This window comes from Nematolebias whitei, chromosome 2, assembly GCF_014905685.2.
Source record: "Nematolebias whitei isolate Nwh7 chromosome 2, NemWhi1, whole genome shotgun sequence".
NCBI classification, from domain to species: Eukaryota; Metazoa; Chordata; class Actinopteri; order Cyprinodontiformes; family Rivulidae; genus Nematolebias; species Nematolebias whitei.
This window is the reverse complement of record NC_056499.1, coordinates 16,555,424-16,568,155: the sequence shown is the minus strand read 5'-3', so window position 1 is coordinate 16,568,155 and position 12,732 is coordinate 16,555,424. Positions and strand designations below refer to the sequence as shown.

The following is a 12,732-nucleotide window of genomic DNA, read 5'->3' as shown; positions in this document are numbered from 1 at the left end:
TTATTTCTCATTTAGCCATGGGCATGAAATCATTTGGCAGACTCAAGATATGTATTTATTTATTTTTTACTCTTGTGTTAGGTAGCCTAAATTGTGTGCATTCGATTTGTAGCATTGCCAATCAATGGAATGAATCAGTGAATGTGAAATTCAGTGCATGCTCTCTGGGGAATAAACCGGTCAGTAAACAAGTGTAAATAACAACACAACAATACACTTGTGTAGATATTGACACTGGATGTCCCATGAGGAATATGGAGATCTGGTCTGACAGTAGATTACAACTGTATATACGCCTGGAAACCATTAATAATATGGATTACAAACAGGAAGACAAGTGAACGCCCCCATTCCTCTCTGATCAGTTGAGCTCGTGCTTCTCTGGCTTTCAGAACACAAATCCTAAAATTCCACTGCACCTGATCCGTTTTCTGATTGGTTTCTTAGTGGTATGCATCCTTGTATCTCAAAGGGTAAAGTAATTTTACAAAGTGGGAGAAAAAAAAAAAAAACATCCCCTCCTCTGATTGGCCACGTGCAGGAAACGTAACACCACACCAGGCTTGTGGAGCAGCAGTGGTTGGAGAAACTGATCGCGGATGCACATATTTGTGCATTCTGCAAAACTTTCCCCGCGATATCTTCACCTTTATTTATTTATTTATTAAAATTCATTGTATTTCCTCTTCCACTGATAGCGGATCAGCACGCAGCGTTTTGACGCAAAACGAGAGTCCGCGCGCGTCTTTCAGCACGTTGGACAGCGCGCGGAGCCGCAGAGGCGGTGCGTGGATTCAACCGGTGGCTCTCAGCACGTTTCCCCGAAGTGAGAGGAGTGTTTCAGGCGGCGTTACATAAGGAAACTCCTCTTACTCCACATGTGGGATCGCTGCTGTGCTCTCTGGATCACGCGGAGTTGTCATTTTTATCCTTTTCTCGCTTTTTGTGGTGGGGAATAAAAAAAAACAAGTGCTAATTCTGTGGTGCGGGGAGGCGTGCCCTGCCGGGTAAGTGGGTTGACTCCAGAAGCCTGACCAGCGTGGAATCAGGTGCCGACGAGAGACCCTCCATTTATAAGAAGGATGCTGTTGGGAAATGCCTGGAGACAGAGATGACGAGATTTGTCAAAAAGCACTTGAACTGCTGTCAGATCTTTGCTCGAAGGGGGAAGTGCAGAACGAAAACTGCCTGGATTTTATCTACTATTTCCGAGACCTGGCCAGACCACGTTATTCGGATTCAGGTGAGACTTCATTTGCATGCTTGAGCCTTCAAGCTGCGCATGCGACTGATTTTTTATTGAAAGCCAAGCAGCCAAAGCCTAATAAGTGACCAGAGACATGCTAGATGCATTGCCATCTTTTTGTATCTCTAATCCATCTGGACACCCAGTCTGTAGGATTTTCTTCACATTAATGGGCTTATCAATTATCCAGTTTCATTAAACCGTTACAGACGGTGCTCTTTATCCTCATTAATTTCCACTCTGGCTTTATTAAACCACATTTATTAGAGTACTTTGCTTCATTCTGTCCTCATGAGCATTTAGGATGAAGCTCACAAGATAAGAAAGGGAACACTGCTTCTTGTCTTGCTTCAGTGACTGTGCATGTAGCTCCACAGATGTGAATATGGACCATATATAGTTTATTGAAAGTTTTCTTCAGATGGAAATCCTTGTCTGATATAAAAACTGGTGAATTAACAATTATGTCCAAATAAAAAGCACTGAATCACATGTGTACAGTGAAGACCCCATCACTCTTTAGCAACACCTTAGATTTACAGTCTGATTGATGTGAGTGTGTGAGTGCGCGTGTGCACGAAAAAAGCGTTCCATGGAGTGATGGAGGTGCAATTTCTGCAATTACTATAACCACATGCTCATTTCACGGTTGTTAGTTTGTATTGTGAATATTTATTCAACCCTTCGGGTTTCAGACTTTTTCTACCCTTATTTTCGGTCCACCTACTTTTCGTTCACCCTTCAACTTGTTTTTTTTCTTTTCCCAACTGTGCCTTCCTCACTCTCCTCCTCCCTTGATTTGTCCTTTTCACTGGGTGACAGCTTGAAAAGAGGAGCTGTGGTGGGTGCAGTGAGGTTATCTATCACAAATATACACATGACGTTTTAATTTGAGTTTTTACTGTAGCTGACAGGTATCATTCAGCATGATGACAGCATCCCTGATGGGATGATAGACAGCAGAACTGAAGGCATGTCACACAGACTAGAACACATAAGAATAGTTTAGATATAAGTGACTGTTTCTGTTTTTCTTTTATTTATTTTTTAATGGTCTTTTATTTATTATTATTATTTTTTTACATTTAGAAAGACTTTAACATGCTTCACATTGCAGTATACCTGCTCACATTAAGTCCTGATGCACCTGGACTCTTTTATGTCAATGAAACATCCATCCATCCATCCATTATCTTTACCCGTTTATTCCATTTTGGGTCACGGGGGTCGCTGGTGCCCATGTCCAGCAATCACTGTGCGAGGGGCGGGGTACACCCTGGACGGGTCGCAAGTCCATCACAGGGACACATAGAGACAAACGAGACAAACAACCATTCACTCTCTCACTCACACCTAGGGACAATTTAGAGTTACCAATCAGCCTAACATGCATGTTTTTGGTCTGTGGGAGGAAACCGGAGTAGCCGGAGGAAACCCACACATGCACGGAGAGAACATGCAAACTCCACCCAGAAGGCCCCTGGACCGGGGTTTGAACCAGGGACCTGTTCGCTGAGAGGCAGCAGCTCTACCAGTTGCGCCACCGTGCTGCCCTCAATGAAACATATTAACACTAATAAGAAAGCATATTTTAAATCAAAATTTGGGATAAGATAAACATTTGGAAAATATCCACAGTCACTTTTGCATTTGCACCCAAAGGTTTAACTCATCTCAGCCATGCATTTATGAAGCAGATGGAAACAAACAAGTTGTGTTTTATTTACAATGTAAACAAAAAAAAAATAGATATTTAATGAATACTATGTGCTGAACTTTTTCTTATTCTAAACTTTCTGGGATTTTATTATGTTCTTGCTACCTTATACAAATACGTTGCTCCTTCTGTCTTTATTTTCTTGACTGGATTAAGGCTCAAACATGAACAAAATGATTTGCCATTTTAATTTGGGAACGAGAAATTTTGTGTCTTGGAATGCAACGTTCCTTAGGGGCTTAGTTCTACCTGGAATTAACATATTCTCTGAATAAAAAAAATGAATATTAGACAACAATAAAATGTTCCCTTTATAAGGCACAGCATGTGTTTAACAATTAGGTACTTCTACATGCAGCACACGATCTGCTGCTTTTATAATTTTGACTTATTTCTTGTTACCATTTAAATGTATGCAACTAAGCTGCTTTGAATATGATCATTACCAGCAGGGGAGTCCTTAAGTCCAATCACGCATTACCATACCTGTAAGAGTTTATATATATACATAAATATATATATTAATATATATATATATATATAAACACACACACTATAGCCCCTTGTTTATTGTGAGGGTTATCTGTACCCTGAAGACTCGTGATAACTGAAAAACCGCCAAGTATGAATATTAGTTCAAGTATTAAGTTGTAGTTTATTTCACATTTAAATATAAATATATATTAAGGTATTTTAAACCCTTCCCACACTCTGGCAATATTTTAAGTAATGTGTCTAAACTCTAAACACTCTTAAAGAACACAGAATGTCATAATTTCAGCTTCCTGCCTCCTCTGCTCTTTGCCACCTGCAAGCGCTCTTAGCCATGCCCACTTCTCCACTCTGCATGGTGAACAGCTGATCAGCTGCAGCAGGAAGTTTATCCTCCAGCAGTATGGGCTGCACAAAGCTGCAAGAGGAAGCATTTTTTTTTTTGGCAGCTCTGGGTTGCACAAATGTGCAGCAGCTGCTAAATAATTTAAAATAATTTAAAATAATTTATTTTAAACAAAAATTCTATGCCGATTATGCGGCTCATTCATCAATCAGCCAATTGTGTGTCATGTCCTATATATATATATATATACACAAACAGTATGTAATACATACATTTTTTTCAGTTCTTGCTCACCTCCTACATTATTGCAGCACCTTTAAAGGGCCTGTGCTCTAAATTTAGCCCAGTGTTTTTTGGTGTGATATTGTGTCTGAAGCCCACTCCAGATGTCTACAGATTCTTCTTCAGCAGGCAGCACTGAGGCAGGCTGCCAAGCTGACACTGGGCTCAGTGTCCTCGGATAGCAACAAATCCCTCAGTTTCTCCCAAATCACACTTACTCTGGTGTTCTCAGAATCTCGCAGCACAGAAAGGACAGTTGGTCTGAGTTCCTGTGCTAACTCTTATGACTGCGCCCACACACAGAGCCCATCCTGCATAGAGCAAAGCTGCTGGGTTTGGAGGATGGGTTACTTATCTTCAAAGTACAACCTCAAATGAAAAGGATGGAACTATTTCTTCCAAGCCAGTCAGTGTCCTTTTGTAATTATTGTGACAAACATCCTTTAGATGTTTTTGACATGTGTGCTTTCAGCTGATGCATTTCATTTGCTTTGCTTTTTACCATTGCATCATGTCAAGGTGTTTTTTTTTAATGGTTTGTTTGTTTTTTGGTTACAGAAGACGCTAATTGATGCCAGTATATATGTTATTTTATTATAATAAAAAGGTAGCTAAACATTATCTGTTGATAGTGTGCAACAAAAAAAACAACATATTTTAACAGTTTGGAAATTACTGACCTTTTTCAAACTCCCTATGCTCAATTGAAAACGAAACAATGGGCCTTCAAATCAAATTGTTCACCAATTAATGCTTTCTTTTTAGAAACTAGTGTGCCAAAAGCAATACAAAAGAGTGTGCAGCTTTTAAATTCCTAAAAATAGACTATTCTTGACACTGCCAAGCAAGAATCTTTTGATTTTACTGTGAATTGGCCAACAAAGCTTTGTGAAGTATGCATCGCATTACATGCACCATCACTTTGATGGTAATTATGAAAATGATGGCACACTTGTCACCTCAGAAAAAAAAGAAAAAAAAGAAATAAAGACAAAGAGACGCTAACGTTGTTCTGAAATTTCATTTGCTTCTAAAAATTTTCATAATTGTAAAGCTATTTCATCTGCATGCTTTTTTGGAAATTCCATTCAAATTGCCATCAGCATCCTCTGCACATGTACAGTAATAAGTCATAAAAAACAAGACAAAATAAAACACTTTCCTATGGTGCCTAATAGCCTGTTGCACAGTCAGCAAATAAGCATTGAATATGTCTCTATTAGTGACACCACATACCCCAAAATAGAAACGGTCAGGTGGATACAGCTGCCTGGTGCTGTTTAAAATACACTGTGTAGAAGCCTGAGCGGTTTGGAAAAAAGGTTTAAGTTAAAGTGAACATTTGGGACTAAAAGTCCACTGGAGACTAGTTTTGCAACAGGATATCAGATGTATTTACAATTCAAGTGATTGGATTCAGTCTGAGAGGATGATGGGTGGCTTACACACTTGAATACTTGATGATGGTGGAACAGGACAAAATGAGCTGACACATTGGGGACTGTGCTGTGGAGGAGTATGAAAACAAGTGTAATGCCTGAAAGTAGAACAGTGCAACAACATAATCATGTTTATTTTCAATGAAATATAAGCATTCTGATCATTCTGATCACCACATTAATGTGGTGCTCAGTACCTTCTGCAGCTCGATTTCCTGAAACTGCAGGTTTGAGCCCATGTTGCCCAGGAAAGGCATTTAGCATAAAGCAATTGTCAAATTTGCAATGCAACTAGCTAGCTCACTGTGGCAACCCCTGCAGAAGAGCCAATAAAAACAAACAAACAAAAAACAACAATAATAATAATATAATGCATTTCATTTAAATTTCTTAGTTATAGAGTTTCAAAAATTACAATTCAGAATCTGTCTTAGTGACCCTCCTGAGTAAAAATGTAAAACCCACATTCAAGACAAGTGTATCAGTGTTGACTATAGGGAGTGCATTACCATGTGCTTCATTAATTCCCACCTTAATTGGAATAGAGATGTTGGGTTAATTTGGGGGATGTACTTATCTATTAGTTTACAGTGTATGAGTCAGAAGCCAGGTCTCTTTTGAAGAAACTGGATAATGCTTATTCTCAAGACTGTGGCTTTTAAATAATCTCCTGGAGAATCACTTGTAATATCAATGAGGGAAATACAAACATTAAATAAAATAAATGGATTTCTCTCACTTATTTTCTATAACCATCTATTACTGTTCACAGCTGGTTAGTCAGGCAGCCTAGAAACAGGATACACACTTGACAGGTCATCAGACAATCACAGAGATACACAAGACAACAACACACGCAACTCACTCCTTACATAAAGTAATGAAAACAAAAGACACATTTGCAAATGTATGCTGATTAGAGAATGCCATTTAAAACAGGTGTGTCAAGATTTTGAAAGGCAGCACAAGTAAAGGGACACATATTTATAGAAAAAAATACAATAAGCTAAAACATGTTCAGAATAGTTGATAAGTTGATAACTCTGAACATGTTAATGTACTGATATGTCCATATATTCATGATATTCTTGAGACAGTTCTGTTCCCCTCATTCCACCAATCACCATTTACTGTATTCAGTTTTTCCATCAGTCATACATATCAGAGAGGTCAAGTAAAAAGGGTGATTTTGTGTTTGTAGGGGCAGAACATTTAAGAAAATAGTAGAGAGTAATGTGGAATTCATCAAAACAGTCTCCATAGTAAGAAGCTGAACAAATCCAAATACGTTTCAGAAAGATAGTTTAAACATGGCATCACATCAGAGGAAAACATAAATCAAATGTAATAAGAAAGCTTGTGCAGTGAACAGTAATGCAGGCATTCATATCAAAGTGTCAACGTAAGGCAAGGAGTGGCGACAGAAAAGAAAACAATACAACTGACTTTGACAAAGTTGAAGCACTGACTCAGTAATAAAATGACAAAAATAAAAGACAGAAGAAGAATAAGTGAAAATATCTTTGAATTATAGGAAATATGACACAGAAAATGCATGAAAAGTAATATGAGGGAGCTCGAATGGAGCAATTCACTTTTAAAGTATAACAAAGTAAGGATGTTGTAGAATTCCCAAAAGGGAGTTGCTTTTATTAGAATATAATGCATAAGTAGAACTATGGTTGTTCAAATATATTCACATTTTGTCAAGAAGTATTGCTTATAACATTTCATAATTTCACTGAAGTATTTTGGTAACGCTTCAAACTACGTGATTATTATTTAGTTTTTTGTTTTTTTTTACATCCATGGAGACAAACTTTTTTGAAATGTTTTAAAGGTCTTGATCATTAGTTTTTCTCGTGTCTGGTGGTATTACAACATTTTTATTTAGACTTCAGCTGCTTTTTCACTCATCTTTAGTTTCCTCTTTTCACCTGACCAGGACAGCATGAATTGCAATTTGTCCTTAAAAGTGAAGAAAGTAGACGATTACCAAAAAAAAAGAAGAAGAAGAAGAAGAAATGTTAAGACTAAAAAGCTATCCACAGCAGAAAACATTATTGGAAAGTTATGTCTTAATAAAAACTGACATGATCTGAGATTTCATGTTGAACCCACGTGCAGGCAGAAACGTGAGACTCTCAGGTAAAAATACAGAGTATACTTATTTAAACACAAAAAAATACAAACGCTGTCTGGGCAACACAACTTATATGAAGGAGGGAGACGACAGAAGAACAGAACAGAACATGACAGGCTTGGATGCAAAGTCCACACACAAAGGAAAAACACAGAGATGCTGAATGTATTGGGAGACTAATGACAGGAATGACAAACACCTGGGGTGATTAGAATTAGAAACAGGTGAGAAAGGAGCTGAACATCTGGGAGGAAAAACACTGGGAGTGCAGGAAACATAAGGATTGAAGAAATGACAGGAAAATTATAAAACGGATTCCCACAAAAACAGGTGAAAATCTAGCAGGTATTATATGGTTGCACACAGTGCAATGATTATTGCAAAACCATCTTCTGAACTGTATCAGTTGTTTGCAGTCAATTATTTATCCTTTAAAGAAACATGTTTTTTTCTCAAACTTCAGTTTTTCAAAGCAGAAATGAGTCAGAAAACTGATAATGACTCAGCTGGTTCGCACTTCATCTCCTTTTGCATGGTGACTCTCAGACTATGTGTCAGTGTAGACAAGCGTACAATGAAAATATTCAGGGTTAGTTTCTTTGAAACTATAATTTCAAACATGACAAACTAGGATCAAGAATAAAATGCTTGTAGTTATAATGCCAAAGTACATTTCAAAGACAGCATTTGGTTTCTACTGTTTCAGTCTTGCTGATGTAATTTGCAGTATTTTTTTCATTTATTCACACAAACAAATTGTGTTAAATCTACAGACAATGTGAAAAAATCGAAGCAGCAGCTAATGTATCACATAAAGCAATACATTGACAAAATAAACAGTTCGATTCACGTGGACAAGTCCACATTATGAGCAGAGAGCAACAGATAGTGTTGTTTCACAGAACTATATATATATATATATATATATATAAATATTGTTTTTTTTTTTTTTTTTTTTGATCAGCAAAACTGAGCAAAGTGCAGTTTGTGCCATATTTATTTTAGTATATCAGATAGGATGCTCAAATAGAAAATAGAATACATTCATATAATTATAATTTATAGTTTTAAGAGGTTTTTTTTATGAAAACATAAAACGATCCGGCCCCCGAGAGAACGTCGGACCACCGGATGGCGCCTCCCTACTCTGAAGGCCTCGTGGGCTGATGAGAGATACTCAGATTCACAGATGAGTCTGGAGGTCCAGTTCCTGGCTGGTTCCATACGGTTCTCTACATCTGCTGGACACTAAAGTCACTGTATGCATTATTTATTTATTTATTCCTCCCTGGCTCTGATCGAGGTGGCTGCTTCTGTCTTTCCTACACCGTTTTTCCTTCCTCCTGCTCTACTCTTTGTGTGTCTGAAGTGCCTGGTTCACATCTCCCGGACATAAATTATTATGGATTTGGTATCTTGGGCGTTCAACTCTATTGATAAGATTTTTTCATCAAAGAGATAAGGTCCTAGAGAACCGGAGTGTCCAGCTGAGACGCACGCTGTGGGGTATGTCATGGATCCGTGGGGAGTGTGGCAGCTGATGTGCCTCTCAGTTCTGTCTCAGGAGGATGTTGAAGACGTTTACATATTTGGATTTATGATAGCAGGGATTCTGCTTTTTGGCATCGGCGGGGCTCTGTTTTATTGACTTTTGAAGAAGACATCAGTAGCAGTTTCGGTCATGGAAAAGCTTCCGAGTCAGTGTGAAGGTTTGGTCCGTGCAGTAGGAACTTTAAATCATCTGGTTTACAAGCTAAACTGTAAGGCGGAGGCAATTTATGAGAAGTGCAGGCCACCTGTGGCTTCTGGGACTCGTCAGCGTGGTGGGTTCGACCTTGAAGGAGACTCATAGCATAGATCAGTGGAATGGAATCCCACAATTAGGTATTTTCGGAAAGAGAATGCCCAGATGGACTCAAGGCTTGAAAAAAAAAAATGTCTGCCTGAAGAAAAACAAGAATCAAGGTTATCCGAATCTAACTCCCCGACAGCCTCGGAGACGGGCTGACTATCAAATTTCTCCTGGGACATGGGTAACCAAGGACAAAAGCTTAATCTATTCTCCTCCCCCCAAAAACATTTTGAGCAAGCTTATCAGAACTGCTGTCTGAAACAACATCTTCAGAAACTGCGGCAGATCTGAAAAACGCTCAACAAATGTCAACACCTTGATGTCAAATACAAATGTAATCATGTTTTAATTGTGCTTGCTGGTAGAGTTTTTTTGATGTCTCAAATCGTGTCCTGATAGACAAGATATGAAAGATCCACTATCTACCCTCATGTTTCTCCCCCTTTTCCTATCTCAAAAATATTTTTCTGAATAAGAATAAGAAAAGGCCGCACTTTCTATAGTTGCAGCTTCGTACACTCCGCCCATCTTTCGGACGACTGTACGTACATGTTTGCGTTGTATCTCGGTGCAATGCCAATCAAGTTTATTCTGATTCTGATTCTGATTCTGAGGACTGAACTTTTCAGATCGGATCAAAATGTTCCCTCTATTTCAGCAGAAGGCAATGGGGCTTCTGAGTGGGGCACTGTTGACTTCTGGGAAAAGTAGTTGTTTTCAGTGTCGATACAGCATAGGCTTATTGAGAGAAAACTACAAAATGGCAGGGCCTGTCCGAAGTTTTATCATTAACCCACAATTTTCAGTCAGGTCATCTGGACAGTTTATTTTTGTGTGTGCTGAAACATTTCACCTTCTATCCAGAAGGCTTCATCAGTCAAGGAAACACACAACACAAAACTGATGCTTCCCTCAACAGCTTCTTCCAAAGTGTAACAAACCAGTTATGCTGGTGCTAAGATGGTCTCTTTGGCATGACCCCTCCTACAGAGCCAGGCCTCTCCCTCGCCAACAGTCGTGTCAAAATGGTTCAAAACCAGAGGTGTCTTGGCCTCAATCCCTGGGTGGACCTTGGGGAACTGGGGGGCGCTGTTGTGTCAGTGGGGGAGCTGACTCCCTGTGGGAGCATTTGCTCTCACAGTTATTTCTCCCCATCCCTCACCATGCACCTCCACCCTCTTCATTTCAATTCCACACATTTAGGGTTGTTTGGGCTCGGGTGTGCTGCAACAATTTTACATCTCTGTTGACCATAGCCACCTGGGACTCAATTTTATTGTACACCTTAGACAGTCATTCATAAAATCCTCATGACATTCACATATAGGAACTTGAGGTGGGCACATGGCTATGGGTGGTGGGGTGACCTTACTCTCACCCCCTGTGCCTGTGCTCACTTACAACGGTTGCATTTAGACACTAGGGTTTGGATAGAGTTGGGGTGGAGGGGAAACTGGCATCATGCCAGCCTTTGCTCCTTCTTCTTTCCTTTTTAATGGCACTATACAACAACACACATCAACAGCACATCTAGGGGTGGGGGTGTATGTGTCGGGGTCTTATTTTTATTTTTTTTCCTCACCCCCTAGTTCCCTAACTGCCATTCCAGGGGTGGGGTCCAGGAGAAGGGCAGGCCGTCGGGTGTTGACCAGGACTATGTGGGGGTTCGGGGTCTGGGGTATTGCCGTGGGCGGTGCTGGCGCTGTGCTCTCCCTGGGGTTGTTTGGACCCCCTGAGCTTGGCTCTTGGGAGCCATGGTTGGCCCGCTGGCCGGGGTGGCTGCCGGGGCCTGGCGGGCGGTCGTCTGGGGGCGCGTGCTTGGTTGTTGGCGGTGTGTGGGGGTGGTCGGTGGCGGGTCCTCTTCGTGCCGGGGTGTGTCCTGTCGGCTGGGCATGGCCTGGGCCGGGTCTGGGATATTGGCTCCTCTCCGCTCGAGAATGAATGGGTCTACCTCCTGGGTTTGGGCATGGGCTGCCCCCTGTAGAGGGCGGGTACATGTCTTGGATCTGGGGGGTATAGAGTGCGTATCGGGAATAAGAATGAAATGTATCGTTATTGTATGTCTTTGAGTGAGTAAGTGTGAGAATGAGGCTAGGACTGTGTGCTTGTGTCTGTGTATGAATGGGTATTTGTTAGGCCGAGACTCGGACTGCCCCGTCTTTGATACAACTGCGGGTGCTTGGCATCGAGCCCCTATCGCGCAGCCCCCTGTTGGGGTGTGCCCTTGCCTGCCAGCGTGCTTGGGGCCCTTGATGTTGGGGCTGGGCGCTTGGGCGTGTGTCGGCTCGGCCTGGTGTCTGCCTGGTGGGGCTCGGGTCCTCTGGCCGTTAGGCCTTGCCCTGGGTGGTGAGTCCTCGGTGCCCGGGCCTCGGTGCCCGAGCCTGGACCTGCATCGGTGCGGCGGGTTCCGGCAGGGGCCTATGAGTTTGGCGCTGTTGGCCCCGGGGGGTCACTGTATGTGGTCGCTGGTGGGGATCTTCCGGCTCTCCCATGTGGTCCGATCTGGGGGGTGGGCGAGTGGTTCGTCCTGTGTGGGTGGCCCTGGGGGCTCCGTGGTCGGGGTCTCTCCTGGGGTCTTGGGCTCTGGTCCCCCCTTTTTCGTCTGCCTCTGGTCTTGGGGGTCGGGTCTCTGCTGCTTCACAGTTACTATTAAATGTTCTATTAGAGAAGCCTTATACACTCTGCATGCTCACAACCACACACAAATAGAAGCAGGGATGCTTATGTAGGCTTTATATGTAGATATATAGATATGTATATGAATGTATATTCATGTGTATGTATGTATGTATGTATATAGGCGTAGGTATGGGCATATATATTTATGGAAACTTACTGCAAAGTCATGAATATTTTAAGTTCTTTATACATATGTATTTTGTTGCTGTGTTTTGTCATGTTCTTTGCAGGTGAACAGACAGTGGCCGGGTGTTTTGCCGTGTGCTCTCTTTGTGTATATTTCTTATATTTTGGAGTCTTACTTTGTCTTTTCTTTCTTTCTATCCTATTTAAAAAATAAAAAATAAAAAAAATAAAAAAAACCTACACTAGATAGTCAATAGAATAAATATTTCATAATAATGGTGTGGAGAGGATGGCTGTAAGGGGAGAAGGGAGGCCATCTAAAAAAAATAAAATAAAAAAAAAATAAAAATGGTTCAAAACCAGCAAAGTTCATGCTCAATAATCCAGGTATACAATCCAACAATTTTCAG

The 12,732-nt window shown here is 40.8% G+C and overlaps 1 protein-coding gene across 1 annotated transcript in view; it reads left to right on the top strand.

Moving 5' to 3' along the window:
- Window positions 1-975: 975 nt before the first annotated feature.
- The window catches only part of syt9a (synaptotagmin IXa), a 23,271-nt gene continuing 11,514 nt past the window's right edge, over window positions 976-12,732 (top strand). The window contains exon 1 of the mRNA XM_037693418.1: window positions 976-1,243. Within this exon, the coding sequence (XP_037549346.1) occupies window positions 1,096-1,243 (148 nt within the window). The 5' untranslated portion in view covers window positions 976-1,095. The remainder of the gene's footprint in view (window positions 1,244-12,732) is intronic.